General features: G+C 40.9%; 1 protein-coding gene across 4 annotated transcripts in view; it reads right to left on the minus strand.

Moving 5' to 3' along the window:
• kiaa0825 (KIAA0825 ortholog) overlaps positions 1 to 17,065 on the minus strand; it is a 114,473-nt gene that overhangs the window by 96,535 nt on the left and 873 nt on the right. Inside the window, exons 1-6 of one of the 4 annotated variants that reach the window (XM_088292195.1) lie at positions 13,889 to 14,084; positions 13,176 to 13,307; positions 6,001 to 6,160; positions 5,035 to 5,223; positions 4,720 to 4,896; positions 3,969 to 4,293 (exon numbers count right to left, since the gene is read on the minus strand). In XM_088292195.1, the coding sequence (XP_088148321.1) occupies positions 3,969 to 4,293; positions 4,720 to 4,896; positions 5,035 to 5,223; positions 6,001 to 6,160; positions 13,176 to 13,307; positions 13,889 to 13,917 (1,012 nt within the window). In that variant the 5' untranslated portion in view covers positions 13,918 to 14,084. Of the gene's footprint in view, positions 1 to 3,968; positions 4,294 to 4,719; positions 4,897 to 5,034; positions 5,224 to 6,000; positions 6,161 to 13,175; positions 13,308 to 13,683; positions 13,760 to 13,793; positions 14,085 to 17,065 lie in introns of those variants that run through there. The other 3 variants (XM_088292204.1, XM_088292221.1, XM_088292213.1) reach the window with 3 other exon arrangements.

The following is a 17,065-nucleotide window of genomic DNA, read 5'->3' on the forward strand; positions in this document are numbered from 1 at the left end:
ATTAATATTTGTGGATGACATCTACGTTTTTTATCACGTGTCTGTCCTTGTTTCTCTTTGTGGTGTGATGGGATTGTCAATTTCTCCTCCAACTCCACTTGACCCAGGGAACCCGCACGCAGAACGCAAAGGATTTGCCCAGTCTGGCTACGGGAATGTTTCATTAAAATCTGGTTGTTTCGTGCCCTTGCCTGCATTATTTTCAAGTCGTCTGTGAACCAGATAGACTCTTTATCACAGCGTGCGGGCTGCTCTCGATAAGCTAGTCATTTTTGACATTGCTCTCTCAATGGAAGCTACCAGGAAAGCGCTCATATCCTTGAGCATTTTCAAATGTAATGCACAAAAGCCCATTGTGATCACACGGAGGGCAAACATAAATAGCAGACATAATACAGATCCCCACGGGTCGAGAAAGATAATTTTCTTTGATTTCACTCAACTTATTGAAACCAGCCTTGTCGTACTCCAACAGGATAGACAGCCATCTATAAACCGAAAGCACCGCGCACACACATGAGCACACACATGCTCAGGTGTACATAGAAATTGCTCAGAATACCCCCGCCACCACACACACACACCCCCCGCCGCTGCCCCACCAACCTTTTTCCTTACCCATAATTACATGGCAGGTTGCGGTTGCACGTCTCCGGCTGACAGTGTGTATAAACTCAGGCAGAGATATGATCTAGTGAGGAGCTGCTCTTATTAAATATTAACAAACGCCATTCCCAAGTAGCCTCAATCCCCACAAGCACCTCCACTGCCAGGCAGCGAGTCAGCCGAGCTTCCTCACGTCACTACACAACCTCTTTCCCCACTGAATAGGCTGCTGCGCTTTCACCAAGAAAGAGTTCAGAGCGACAGAGGGCAAGGCGAGGGGAGGGGAGGCAAGGGGGAGTATGCTGGGGGTGAATGTGCTCGTTGTACATATTCAAACTCAATTCATTTTTTTATTTTTATCTATGGGGAGCTACCGACTTCGTCATACAGGGAAATTAGTGAAAGTGGAATTCAAATCAGGTCTATCAGAACGGTGCTGCAAAGTGTTTGAACAGAATTTTAAAAGTCCACCGTCACCCCAGCGGACTATTGTTCGGAAATAATTGAGATGTGTGCATGCAGAGAAAATACACATGAAGTGTTTGATGTTCATGTAACCATTCATGCATACTGAAATGCCAATTGGAAATTGAATGATATACAAATAGAATACAACTATTTATTTTCACAACAGCTGGGGCTGTAACAAAGCACATTCCATATGGTGTAATGTAAATTAGCTGGAAATTAGAACACAAATTATAAAACATGTGCAGTAGATACCAGAAGAACAGCAGGATGTTTTTTTAAATAGATATATTGTAAAATGATTCTCAATCAGGCGATTTACTAAGTAAGATGACGCTCCAGGCGTCGAGTGAGCAGTTTGGCCACCACTGTTCTTGGGGATGAACAAATAAAAAAAGATTTCTTATCATTACTTTCCTTTCCACAGAAAAATCATTATTGCAATTTTTTTCCCCTATAGTTAAATGTATTACATATAGTGTTGTAGTACTTCATTATGTCCCCCTTATTTGAAACATTAATAGTATTTTTCATAGTAAGTACTATAATAAAAGTGTTAAGTATGTGCGCAGTAGCATAAAGCAAGTATAACATTTTTAACAACTAGCTTCGACACCGGTATGTCCTTTAAAATTGCTAGAAAAGAGAAAGCAATTCAAAAGAATTTCCAAAGCCCAATAATAACAATTATTTTTCAACAATATGGCATTAAACACATTTTGTTGTATACAACAGAAAATGTACAACAAAGACAAAGTAAGCTTGATGCTTTGGATGTCCTAGTAACAAACTGGAGTAACTGCAGTTCACTGATTCTTGTTGAGACGCGAGTTCCTCTAATGCACATTTATTGACCGGCTAACTTTCCCTGACTGGGAAACCTGACTCCATTCCCTTTCAAGCATGTCTGCGTTTGCCAAACTTAGCTCTTGTTCCACATACTGTATACTTTTACCTTTGAGCAGGATACCTGCATTTTTCCAGGCAGCCAATTCATCAGGTCTAAATTTGTGACTCCCTTTTCTGATTACCGCCACATAGTGGGATCAGCACCTTTTTACCCAAAACATAAGCTCATTTCTAAGTTTATACCAATAGAGAATATGGATATTTACCCTTTTTCTTCTCATGAAAGGACATACGCAGACTGAGGGAAGTGTGCTTGTAAAAGTTAAATCCTGAGCAGCCTGTCTTCACATCTGTCGAGGTACAATGTCAGTGCCTGCCTTTGAGGCAGCAGGGTTAAAAAGAGATGGCAGATCTTTCTGTTGAATGCTGTTAAATGGTTCAGTAGTTTGACAGTGGCTGATGCTACAGACAACGCTGCTCCCTTGGGAGCCTGCAGAGTCTCCCAGGCATGGCTCTTATCAAAATATACCGACCACCTGCCTCCACTGCAGGAACACACAATAACGCAGCAGGGGAGGACAGTGAGATCTAAAGAGTCATTGGATGCTTATGAAAATAGAATCATTTTGTGTTCCCGTAGCCATAATTGTCTTGACAATTATGGGCGTAGCATACAGTATAGACTGTAAAGTGTGAAAGCAGATTATGCATTGCTGTTCAAACTGTGGCTCAATAAGAGCCACGGGCATTTGGGTGGTGAACATGGGGGTTCTCAAGCTTTTTTGGGGGGAAAGAGAAAAAGAAAGGGGAGGGTGATTACACAAAATGTAATCCCCAGCTGTAGCCCTCAAAGCTGTGTTGCAGCTGATAGTTAAACACACACGCGCACACAAACACCTCAACTGAGCACAAGCAAAACTGCACAACACAGGTCCCTCGTTCCCTTTGGAGCCGTGTTCTGCCTCCGGTGCTACATTTGACGGTTTGTTGAGCGGCACGTAGGTGTGTAGCCTTCGCTACGTTGCGTGATCAAACAGGCCGACTGACGCATGGCCAATTATCTTGGCTGCCTCCTCTCATCTCACGTTTAAGCAAAGGGGAAGGCAAAAACCAAAGAGAGAGGGAGAGACAGAGGGAATAGGCGAGGTAAGGCTGCCGGCGTGTTTATCCAAGAATGGCAGATGTAAAGACGCTTTTCGCGCTGTTCCACAGGGAAACTGACATGTGCACAATTTTTGAAAAAGTAAACAATGGCTCACATGCTTTAGATTTTTTTTCAAGGCATAGCCTTACCGTCAGCAAGTCCTAAATAAGTCAATATGAAACAAACAAAGGGAATATGCAGGGAATTAAGTATCAAAAGTACACTTTTCTCTAGTCTCAGGCTATGACATCAGTGTCAATGCCATCCATCACACTGACATTCAGAATTTTCTACCGCTCAGAAATCGGTGTAGAAAACTATTGCAGCAACTCTTTGTTCTCACTCTTTCTGTCTTGTAAGGCCATAACACTACTTGGAAGAGGAAGAATGGTTTGGGCTCAAGTTCTCATTTATGTACTCCTGAATGAAGTTGTCCTAAAGGGACTGAGGTTATTAGAATAATGTCATGGCTCGACCTTGGGTATGTATCACAGTCCTTACAATCGTCTTCCAAGCAAGCCCTTTCCCGTTGAAGATTAAGCGTGATTTAAAAGTGTTTAGAAGTAGTTGGAGTCGAAGGAGCCTTGACCCAAGAGGTGCTCCACCAATCTCTTTCTTGGTAAAGAGAGGAGACGGAGTTAAATAGGGAGGAGGAAAACAATTACGATGGGAATAGTTACTGACAATCACTTTCAAGGATCTTGGCTCAGGGCCTCACACGCGGATGCTGGAATGTAGTGGAAAAAAGAAGGGGAAGCGAACAAATCTTTAAAAGTTGACGATGCAAAAAGCCATGTAGCACATCTAAAAAGATAACCTTAAAACAGGAAGCAGACAATTGAGACAGAAAATAAAGTTAATTAACCCAACAATGTTAAAGGAGGAGTAAAATAGTACTTACCAACTGTTGCTCGAGACTTGGATGAGTATCTTTTTATCTTGCTGCCGAGCATAGTGTTGTCCCTCAAAGCTGTCTCACATTCTCTCTCCATTAGAGAGGACAATTCACTCGCCACAGGGCGAAGGTAAGATGCATTCAGGAAGCCCACGATGGCGTGCGGCTCAACTACTCTTGGAAGGACGAGGAGGTCTTCTCTGAGGGCCTGGGTAAGAGCTGGGACCACCGAGCCAAAGGCAAAAGTCACTCTGTCAAAGCCGGTTACACCAGCTGGACTGGAGGACATGGCCGAGTGGAGAAGAGCCAGCATGGCTTGGCCTCTGAAGCCCTGGATGGATGAAGCCAAACGACAACACTTTACATCACTGCATTAATATCGTATTATCACGACCATAAGGCGCATGTTCTCCAAAATGGACGGAGCGCCTTATAATGCAGTACACCTGCATGTTGTGTCACTTTGATGAGCGCGCGCCGTTGGACTGACCGGGAGCATATCCCACTGAATATTATTAGACTAACACAGCATGTATACAATTCAGCTTCAGGAAATCCAGTGATGCCTCTCCATATTTATTACATGGCAACATCAAGACGAGAACCACTTGGCAAATGCACACAAAATTACTGTCCTCCCACAAATCTGTGCTTCACCGTTGTTGTTTTAGTTATGACGTACATTTAAAAATAAAAGAAAGATTTACATAGATAAATGTTGCTAGATTCCAAAATAAAGGTCACAAATAGCCCTTACCTGGTAATGAGTGAGCACTTCACACTCAGGGTACAAGAAGCACAGTTGCTGCAGGCAGTGGACTCGTTGAGTGATGGATAAGGAAGGCACTCCACTAGTCGCTGGGCTTTGGGTAGACAGCCGCTCCAACAGATAGCAGCGGAGCTGAAGACGGACATCTTCCCACGCTATCTGGATCTTAACCAATAAAATGCAAAGAATGTGACTGTTAGTCTCTCAATATACTTGTATTCAATTAACAAATCCTGCCTCATAATATTGAACTAATGATGACGAGGAACTATTACTGAACACAGCAAACAGAAAATGTGTTACCTCGGATGAAGAGTCATCTTTGATTGTGTGTATCGAGGGAAAGGGGACAGCAAGGAGTTGATAATGAGTGAAAGACAAGGATGAAGATGGGGTGCAAGGGAAGCAGACACCCCTCTGCGATGACAGGTTGACTAATAGGTGCAGTGTCGCGTCCTCTCGTCCTGCCTCTTTTGACCTCAGGTAGTCTTGCTAAAAAAAATAAAAAAATTTAATTAAATTAAAAAAAAAAAAACACAAAAATGTGAGTGATTGGTTGGATTGCAAACATAAGTGCTGATTATTATGATATTTGTATTTCAAATTTAAAATAATAAGATGACTCTGAATTATTACTGTTCACTCTACAAACATATAAAAGCTAATTTCATTATTTTATTATTAAAAGTAAATTTAATCTACACTTGAAAACGTGTGCACCAATTCAACGCAGGACACTCCAGATAAAAACAAAAATTTCACTCTGATCACGTCAGCCTCAAAGCCTAGGGCTGCTCGATTATGAAAATGTTTTCAGTCAAGATTATTTTAGTAATAACAGAAATCACGATAATTCAAATTGGGGCTACGATTATTATTTTTGGGGCTACAAGACAAGGAAATTATGAATGGAAACAATAGTAAGACAAATTAAATTGAATTTTTCTTAAAAAAACAGGTGCAAATGCATACATTTGAGTATGGTTTACTTGTATAAAAAAAGTGCATTGGAGTATACTTTTTAAACACTTATAAATTGCCATAGAACTGTTGAAAGATTTAAATTTCAATAGAACCCTCAAATTTAAACTCAAGTGTACTCACTTTTGTATTAGACATTGTAAAATGAGTATACTGTATATGATAATCATTTTTTACGATTATACCAATTTAGTAATCGAAAAATCTGTAAAATCTGATCTTTTTTTGGGTATAGTTCAAGATAATATCATGATAATCTCCACCAATCAGTGTCAGTGTTATGATTACCAAGCAAGTGAAGAAGGCCATGAGCTCCTCGTGTCCTGTGCTAACATTGTTGAGCATTTTCAGATTGAACCACTGCAGGCACTCTGTCGGGCTGGGCGGACGTTCACCTGGACGTGAGTCTCCCATTTTGGCCTGGATTTCCACCAGATGCTCTTCAATACTGGGGACACGAGTAAATTGCATCACTGGAACAGCCAAAACCACTATTACAGACAGTAAATCCATCCATTATAGTAGAAAGACCACATATTCTACTCAACTTTACTGATAAGATAGACAGCTTTTTTACCAATAAATCTTTCTGAAACTGTCAACTTGCCAACAAGGATGTGACGGTGAAGATTTACGCCTAGGTATCTAGAAAACAACTACCAGGATCTAGATTCTCACCGCGAGTACTCACACCGACCACTTCAAAGTAACCCAAACACATGGACACCATCTTAAACATGCAATCTGAGGACCGACAGTCGGCATCACAGTTGGTCCTCACATGCTTTGTCTCTATCGTAAGAAAATGCACGTGCACACAAGCGATAGATCAGTGTGAGAGCGTGTGTGCTCAGCAGCTGGTGTGAAGTGTCGTTACAGATCAGCCGACGTCTGACACACACTTCTTGCCATCTCACGTCTCGCCATTTCCCTCGGCAAACACGCACACATGCCCGGGCACGCACGCACACACGCACGCACGCACACCCACGCACACACACACATGCACTCGTAACACGCTTCAGCATGACGGATTAAAAAGAAGTAACAGATTAAAAGTCAGAAGCTAGTTATTCAGACGTAAATCAAAGCATAGTGGATGCATTTGCTAAAACGAGATTACGTGCGTACGTTTGTTTATATCCTTCAACCTGATTGGCTTTTTGAAAAGACTACAATTTAGATTGAGTTTATGTTAATTTGTATAAGGCAGTACATAGAGTAGTCATCAAATTCTAAATACATTTCTTTAATAACAGTTCAAATGGAAATGAATCTCATGCACAAAGATCAGCTCTGCTCATAGAAAAAACAGAGCGGGATCGTACATAAAGTTGAGAGTTGATTTTTTTTCTCTGTTTGCTTGTTTTTCAATGAATGTTCAGTTGTGACTGAAAGCATATAAAGTACAGTAATTAACAAAGATTCATATGATGCCGAGAATCAGATCCTAGAGCAAATATTTCTAAAATCATTACTAAAAGGGCAAATTTTTCAACCGGGGTCCCCAGAGCAGATTAGTTACAGTGTATTTTTTTCTCCACTTTTTTCTTTGTTTTATATGCTGAATAATTAACACTAAAAGTCTAATAAATAAGGAGTATATGGTGATAATGTGTTTCGCTAAAAACATAAATCCTTTTAATGTACCTATGTGTATTCATGTGTGTGTCACTGCGTGCATCACGGTACGGGCTCATTTCCCCATCAGACGGCTCATCCCCCAACTGTGGGTCTATAAACTGCCTCCTGCCTGCTCCTGGGCCATTAACACATCCAGATGTCTTACAATGGCAACACATTAAATAAGCGTTCAATCTGACACACTTTCATTTCAGAGGGGAAAATCGCAAGGGGATAAAATGTTATAGACTGGTCCAAACGTCTGTGCTCTAGAATCAACACTGCTATTTTAACGACCTCTTCCTCCCCCCCTATGCCATCTTCAAAACAGGCCTGATGATGTGTCTCGTGTAAATAGCTATTTGGAGCAACTTGGTGTTATCCTTTTATCATCCTATTTATTGCCAGGCATGTTTCAGTTTGTGAAAGTGCATTTTCTCGGAACATGAGCAAGCTCCGCTGCATGAGCAACCCCGCAGAATGGTTCGGTGGGTTAGGTTTTATTACATTAACACGCTCGGTGAAAATAAAAAAGGACGAACTGGATATGCTTCTGTCAGATGCCTTGTTCGACAAAAGGCTTAAGAAGAGAAAATGATGAATGTTTATCATTCAGGTTCTGGGCTCCACACCAGGGCTTCAAACAGACAGCAGGATTGAAATGGGCCTCCATCTGCGGTGCACTTTTCAGACACTCACTGAAGTTCATTAAAAGCACAACACATAAACCAAGTACAATTCCGAGATGAGTTTTACAACAGAACTGAGGTCAGTTTTAACTGCCGGACGTCTAGCTTGTTAGTCTGCGATTCAGGCAGTCGTTATATGACGAAATGAGTCACAGAATCAAATTATTTCCTATGTATTAAGACTTTGTCATTGCACAAACTGCAGTCCAATGAAAGTCATACCTAACATCTGAAAGCCAAAGTGTCTGTATTTCCTGCCATGTTGTTATAAAGCGATACAGCGGGGAAACAAGTACATCATTGCATATTGAGGGGTAAAATAGTTTGCAATTGGGCAGGTATCCTTAAGAATTATTGCTTTTATTTACTTCACAGTTGCCTTTTACAGCTTGTGACTATACCTGTACGTTTTGGTAGTGCTGTCAAGTGATTAGATTTTTTTAACTAATTAATCGCCAAAAATTCCCTAATTAATTGCGATTAATCACATTTATTGTGACGCTTTTAACAGGTATTTACTCAAATAAGATCTTATAATTAATGCAAAATCACCAAATATGAAGTGTATTATAAATCAAAGGCTTTTCCAATAGATTTCTTTGATCCTTGAATAGGATCTAATTGGAGCCAACTTTACAGGAATTTTTCTTACAAACAATTCTCAAAAACGTATGCTGTACATTGAGTTGTAAGAACCACACTCGAGCAGTGTTGGTTTACAAGGCCCAGTAGTAACTTAAGCAGGGCATTTTGTTCTGAGATGATGTGCTGAAGATGTACAGCTAATATGGTACGGTGTTTGAATTTGGCAATGCAAGATATGCAAATTAATTTTTGAAATAAATAAAACTGAGTTGACTGAGATAAAATATTTAATCACGTGATTTTATTTTGACAGCCCTACTTTTTGGTCAATTGGAAATGGAAATTGTCCTGAATGACACAAGTAACAGCTAATTTAAACGAGTTAGTGTCATTCACAGCAATTTCAAGCCTTGGCTATAGTCTCTTCTAAACTTGCTTTCTTTCCTTCGTGAAAACTTTCACTTTCCTCATTTCATCCCTTCACTTGCACCTTTCGATTACCCCTCCTTACAGACATGTGCTCAAAGTTATCTAGTCAGCGTGGATGGCCTGTGTCAAGAAGTCCATCCAGCTCTCCGCAATGTTGTGACCTTTGGCTCGCTAGTGTGAAAGCTACCTGCAGCCTAATCAACTTGGCAGGATTAGCTCTCATCCCACAACTTCCCCTGGCAGCAACTCAGACACTGGGCAAAGGCACATAAAGAGAGAGTGAGAAATAGGAACGTAAGATGGAGGGGGTAGAAAAAAAAATAACAAAGTAGCTGCAGTAAATAAAACCATTCAACTGTTCCAGTAAGGATGACAATAACACGTGATGGGCAAGAAGTGGAAGCTGAATGTAACAAAAGACCCCATGAGCAAGAGGAAAATTGATTCTTTTGGCCTCTTGACGAACACGTCCGTCGCTTCCTCACACTCACGCTGCTTAAGTGCAATCTAATTGTTTTTCTCATCGGCCTAGATCGACAGTCACCCCCTCCCTCCCCTGCCACCTTCCTTTAACCCCCCCAACCTTCAGCATCACTGCAATAGAAAGGAAGCACGGAGGTCTTTTATTAGATATGATGGCACATTTCACAGCTCCCTGACTTACAGAAACCCAATCCCACGATTAGTCAGCGCTTTGACGTTATCTTAAGTTCCTTGTCAGAATGAATTTAGTGTGGGTGGGCTGCTGTGGGGCTGTCTGCCGTGCTCTGCTCCCCACTGCTTGCCTACAAGAGGTGGGAGGGGGTGGGTGGAGTTAGTCGGGGCAAAAAAGAAGATCCTTTTTCAAACAAACCCCAACTGCAGTTACTGCCAAAAGAGCTAAATATCGCCTTCATCAAAGGATCACATTCTGTAATGGGAATAGGAGCAACTGAGGTTGAGTGAACACACTGAAAACAGATACAAGCCGAACCTGGCCTGGGCCCACTTAGTGCCCTCACCTCCCAGCCTTCACTGCCACCAGAGAACTGATAAGGCTGATCTGGTCAGCGAACACACAGCGAAACCAAAATCTTCAACTTGCACACAGAAAATCCTGATTATCACAAGCACCTGATACTTCCCAACACAGTCTTGCAATTTGAGAGTGGCAGGCCTACAACCGGGGTCACTTATCTTCTCTGAATTCTCCTGGCCTGTGCTAAAATTTCATTAGGGGGTCTGTCCCTGGTGGTTCATGCACAACCACGAGCCACCCAAGGCCACACGGCTCCACAGTCTCATCTGATGAAAACTAATGGATTACAGCATTTCAATTTGAGGGAACCAGTTCTCTTGTCAGCCTATCTTAATCCCCTTCAATTAGGAAGAGGCTCTGGGGCAGATTTGGGATATTTGAGAACTCAGAGCGAGAGAGTCACTAGCAATCAAGTTGGGGGCCTTCGCGTCGACAAGCTAGCATCGTTTCCGCTTTCTTTCACGTATCCTTTCCACTCCTACACTTCCGTAATTCATCCCAAGTACTGATAAGTCAATTAGGCGGGAGTAGATATGAGTGTGTGTGTGTGTGTGGTTGCGGGGCTGAAGCCCACCCTAGTTGAGGCAAAAAATGCCTGCCAGGTTTTTATGTGAAAGGGTCCAGCATGAAGAAGGCAGAGCGAACGCCGCGTGGCTACAGCCTGACAAGACGACTGAGATGCTGACCACTGGACCCCCATAGCGAACGGAGGATTGCCTTATTTTTAGCCCCATTCTCCATTATCTAGACGCTTTGTTCTCATAATGGTTATCCCTCTCCCATCTGCAGGAACACAAAATAACCCTTTAATGCTTAGAAAGCAGAAAAATGGCCCGGCCTTCAGTAATAAGCCTTGAATTACCTACCCAAGGGTTTTCGTTTCAAGATGTGGAATCTTCAATTATAATGTTCCCATTTAGGAAGAGGAAGGAAAGAAAGAGAGATGGAGGGTGAGAAAAAGAGACAGAGAGAGACCCAGACATTAACGGTGCCAGAGTGAGCCTTTGTTCACTTGCTACATTTAGCCCGTCCTTCATCATCTGCCCTCACACCCACAACGCCTCAAACGATAAAAGACCTGAAATATAGATTTCTCTTTTTCTTCTCCACATGCGTTGGTTTTCATCAATCCATTTGTACAATCATCGTACAATCTTTTCAGTCTGTAACATTCAATTCAAGCTGAATTATTTAAAGTGTTTTTTTTCCCACCCCCTTGTATTTAATGAGTTGCACATCAGTCACTGAATGCATCGTTGTTTGTCACATAACACAATGCTATCGTTGGCTCTGTTCGAAGTGGCATTGCATCGAAATTTACTTTTATGAGAAAGCAGGGGATCCAGTGATTTTTGCTCTGTGCTAAGGGGACTTGGAATCTTCTAAAAAAAAAACAACAAAAAAAAGAAAGAAATCTACGTAAAGGTAGGACTTTGGCGTGGAAGGAACTAGCGAGCTATCTTTGGTTGATCTTCTGTACTGTATTGGATGTGTTGTGGCCGCTGCAAATAATACACCAGATTAACCGTATCCATATTTCTGGTGATAAATAGCTGTTTAGACGAGCCCTTATTGTGAACAATTCAATACAATAGTGTCATTCTGTCAGACAGAACCATTTTGGTGCGAAACAGCCTTGTATTTGGCTCCCAGAGTGATATTTGCTGTCTTGTAAGCATGTGATAATAATAAATCTTAACCCCGAATGCTGCACTATTCTTGTTTTTGGCCTACTGGAACACCGGTAAAGAAGACCTTATGACTTGCTTCCAAATCTTACAAGGACAACACATATAATGCTTTAAGTGCTGTAATCAGTCTAACATCTTTTGGTTTAACAGGCAGACAAAGACACTTCTGTGCAAAATTTTCAGGTCCTTTGTGAAGGCAAATAACAGAAGCGGATAACGTTGAAATACCTCGAAAGATATTAGTTTTATGCCATGTAAACAATTGAAAGCTAAACATATCGCGGTCGTTCTCTGAAAATCAGTTATTTGTAAATTCAATAGCTATAATTCCAACTGTTAAATTGGTTATGAGAGACTCAAAACGTAATTTAAATTTGCGCAAGGCAGACTAAAATTACAGATTTTCTTTTAGTACGGCAAGAGTTCTTTACTACTTGAGGCCATGGAAAAAAGTTATAAATTTGAAGAGTTTAGCATTTTTGGAGGGAAATATTTTCAAGTGTAACGTCATCAGAAAGCCACTGCCCATTCTGTTTATCAAGCATCTCAAAACCAAATTTTGCAAGACCTAATTTGAGTTTGCAACTAAAAGATCAACTTCACATCCGCTAGGTAGCTGTGTATTTTGAGTAGATTGATCATTTTTACCGAAGCTGGGTTATTTATTTTGACCCAACAGATTGGGTTGACGATTGGTAATAAAATTAGTATTTTTAAACATTGCTAATGTAATCGGCAGAGAACCAATTTCTTGGTAGCTTTAACTCATATGGGTAGTTTTTACCTCTTGGATGAATAACAAAATCCTCACTGCAGTATACTGGGTATAAATAAACCAGAATTGGCTTGGGTTATCTATGACACCAAATTTGGGTTTACTATTGACCCAGCAGTTTTAAGAGTGTAGCAGTTTGAAAATTGAATTAAGCCACGATTATCTGAACACAAATGGTGGAACATATGCAGATGTATAGTGTATATTCTTTATCCTTTACAAAAAAAAAATATTACTATTCCAGAAAATGACTGAGTAGTAGTGGAAAAAGAAGTCTATCCTTGTTTGTGTGTGCAAGTTTTACACAGTACTGCCTCCTGGTGGCCAATGTGGGCACACCAGAAGGGGCAGTACACTGAATTGAATGGTGGCAAACAGTTTCATTCTTTACATTCTGTTTCATTATGTTATCAATGTTCTTATAAAGTACAATATTACAGCGTGCTATTTTTCCTGATCAAAAATGAAAAATGTGTTTTTTGGTGGTAGCCGGACTGGATTAATGGCATTTTCCCATTTATTTCAAAGAGGAATTGGATTTGAGAAATGGATATTTTGAATATGGCCATTGTCATTGAACAAATTATACTCATATATCAAGGCCCCACTGTATTATTCTGATGCTAAAATTTCAATAAAACTTTGTAACTGACCTGTTAGCATTGAGTTTGAGTTTCTCTTCGGTATCTTTGACAAGCTGCTCAAAGTCTAGCTCACTGGAGAGTGCAGGGACCACCAGCTCAACAAAGGCTTGGTCTTGGGGAAAATCTTCAGGCCACTCCATGCTGCTCAACAGACAGAAATAACAAATCATCAAAACGTCACACGCTCTAGTTTGTGGCACACAACGCAGTTAGACAGGTGCGAGGCGTGCCTGTCAACAGGCAAAACACTCACTAAAGTGGTTAGCAATCATATGACACATCCGCTGACAATTGTTTTATTCGGGCTTGCTAAATCAATTGCTCCTAAAACAAATGGAAGGTTATGAATGACAAAGCCAGCCTGCAGCCTCTGCCCTCACAAGATCATTTGCACCCAGATGACCCTTGATTAGAATGCATTCATTCCCTCCAACCGATTCCACCTACTGACACTACAGCGAGTTAACACCGAGGAAAAATACACCACCCAAAATAATGAGATGCTCTTCAGTTGAACCTTTAAATAAACAGCCCATCTCCTTATGGCTGTGTCGGAGCTGAGGGGCCAAGAGCCCCCCTTCATCCCTGCGGTGCTTAACGTTCCTGCTAAAAGCCAATCCCCCCCACCTGTGTAGCATCGCTGGGTCTCACATCAACATTGTCATTAAACAGAGTCAAGTGGAAGGTAATGGAGAGTGTCTGTGTCAATTTGGCTTTCTCACACTCCGCCTGCCGCTCGGTCCGTCGTCATGTGCTCTGATTTTAATAATCCCTGTCAAACGGCAAACAGCTCGCCGTACTGCGCGAAGCTTCCTCGCTGCTGCACACACTCGATGCCACTCTCCCTGACAGGGCAGACAGGAAGCTCAACATTCATTTAGCCTGCACAAAGGGAGCCCTGTCCAAGTGGACAAATATTATTTCCCCCCACACTGACAGCACCACCAGTTAAGCTTGTCCTTTATTATTTTGCCGTCTCTTCTTCCCTCTGTCATCATCACGCTCCATCTGCACCACCGCCCGAGAGGACGTCTGCAAGCAGCTATTGCTTAAGGGGAGGCGGTTCACTCTATGGATTAGGAAACTCAAAACTGTAATGATAAAGCCTGAACCAGATAGGAAGTGTATATGTGAGCAGCACACATACGACCACGCCTGTTGTCACATGTGACATTCTGCCATGCATAGAATATGTTATTATATTAGTGTATAAAGTAGCAACATGACATAATTATATACATAATTTTTCATTGTCAATCTCTGGAAACGCTTCTGGCCACCCCCACATCCAGGTGAAAATCTCTGTAATTTTTCTGTCATTCTCTCATGGATGCAGTATTCTTATTCCAATTAAAACTCTGCCACAAGTTATTTCAGATTGAAAACATATTTAAAGATTAAATATAAAATTGATCTGAATGCAAATTATAAGTTGTCTAAAGTAAAGAACATTCAATTCTTACAATCAGCAATCAAAATCATTACATTCACACCAAGGAAAGCAAAGATGGCAGCGCAATCTCTGTTTATCATGACATCCATAGTCATGCACAAATATACCAGAAGAAGCAGCAACACATTTAAATAAATAAATAAACGAAATCATTTTGGAATTTTTAGGTACAATTTGACTGATTCATTGATCGTAGTATGCAAAATAGAATTGGCTGTCGGTGACAACTGATCACACCATTCGGCTGTTAGCTAGCAAATCAGTGCATGTGATGAAAGTAGATTATTCAGAGATACTACACAAAAGAAAAGCAATGCCAAATAAAATAGATAAAATAGATTCATATTATAAATTAAATAAATAAATTAAGCCCAGCAAAACATTTCTTTTTACTTAGACTTGTACCTGTTTTATTATGCATGTGATGGGTATTGTTCTAGATGTGTGAATTTTATTTCATGAAACTCACGGTGGGTGGTATGATAAAGAATGACGTATGCACTCACTGCCCTGGTCACACAAATTTCAGGCTACGCACCCATTCAAAAAAAAAAATGCTGGACATTTTTTTCTTTTTTTAATTATACGTTTATGTATTATACTTTTTTGGGGGGGCGGGGGTGCTACTGTTATTCAAGCCATTGCTATGGCACCCCTGGCACCTCCCATGGGTCGCGACTGTCAAGTTTTTCCACACCAAACTGATCAAAGCATGCCTTGCTTTGTGCTTTGAAGGTCCTCCCCCAAACTGTTCGCCAGAATTTGGACGCATACAACTGTCCAAAATGTCTTTGAGACGTTTATTTGCTTCTCTTATTTCAAATCATAGCAAACAAAGCCGGCCACGCATGACACGGTAAACACTGCATGGCAGTTCAGTAGCATTTGGCTGTATCACGGGAGGGTGTTTCACTAATATAGTTTTTGTTAGTAAAAACACATCTGTTTGAAGAAAGAGATGCACAATCGGGTAAGCTACAATACAAAAACACAAAATGGGACTACTTTGATTGATACTGTCTGAAAGGTATTCATGCAACACTTGATAGATATTTTTTTATTACAGTATGTGCCTGTACCTAATGAAGTGTCCTGGTTAGGAATACAACACACATGGTATTATTAGTACAGCACTTGAAAACATGCGGCTGTCTTTCTTGGTGTCATTAGCTTTTTACAAAGCAGATGTTGAAGCCACCCCAGTGTGCTTCCCAGTGCTGCTACTGGGACTGCTGGAGCAGACACTTGCCTGCTTGACACATCAATTCAACAGCTATTAGAGCATGCCTTACACACACACACACACACACACACACACTCAATGCCATCACATTTTCTGTGCCACGACCAGGCTAACACACAGGCCCATTTGTACTAAGTTTGTACTAAAATATTTAGCAGCACATCCCCCATGCCGCCACTTTAAAGCCACTTAGAGCATGTCAAGCCAATGTCAACATTGTTTTAAAAGGTGTACCTAACAGAGCTATCAGGCAACACCATAAATTAAACAGGTGTAGATATGGAAATAATACAACACTGGCCTTATATTATTCTTGCCCATGGCGTGTATGTTTTCACTGTCACCGTTTCACCCATGCAGGACATCCACAAGGCCTTACTATTGATTTTCCAGATGGGAGTAAAATTTGTTGAAGCACCAAAGTATTTGCCACTAAGGTAATGAAGGAAACACTTTCAATGACACCCTGTAAAATCAACATCAATCAAGTGTATTAACAACCACTTTTGCAACAGGTAATTGAAAAAAAAGGAGTGTGTATCATTATGTGAGGTTTATTGTGTTAGAACGACACGACGCAATTCAGGACCACACACTTCGCAAACAAAAAAAAATATTAAAATACATGCATCAGTGCAAAATATGTGCTCTTAATATATTTTATTTTTTATATTACATTCCTCAATGCATGTGAAAAAGATCCATTACTCAACAACAAAGTGGTTGAAGCAAAAACAAAATATTTTTTTTCCCAGTGTAAAGAGTTATCTCAGATTAAAAAATACCATTCAAAGGCAGAACAAAACTGTTGAACAGCAAACATTAAAAGTGCAATAACTCCTTTTGTGCATTCTTTCACAAATGTCAACTCACACAACATGCTAATATTACTGAGGACCTATATCCTAGATCTGGCGGGCGACCAGTTCAGGGTATAGTGCGCCTTTCGCCCGTAGTCAGCTGGGATAGGCTCCAGCACCCTCCCGCGACCCTGTACAGGATAAGCGGTGTGGATAATGACACATGACCTATATCCTAGATGCCATTCAAAATCCGTAAAAATAATCAGGACTACGCATGTTGTAATATAAGGAAGTATAAGATCTGGTGCAAGCGCAACCAAGCCATGTATGCCATCTAAAGGTGAGTGGTACTACCACAACTTAAAACTACATAGTAGAAGCCCATGAATAGCAAAAAATA

This window comes from Idiotropiscis lumnitzeri, chromosome 1 (assembly GCF_059441095.1).
Source record: "Idiotropiscis lumnitzeri isolate Australia: NSW breed Sydney's pygmy pipehorse chromosome 1, RoL_Ilum_1.0, whole genome shotgun sequence".
NCBI classification, from domain to species: Eukaryota; Metazoa; Chordata; class Actinopteri; order Syngnathiformes; family Syngnathidae; genus Idiotropiscis; species Idiotropiscis lumnitzeri.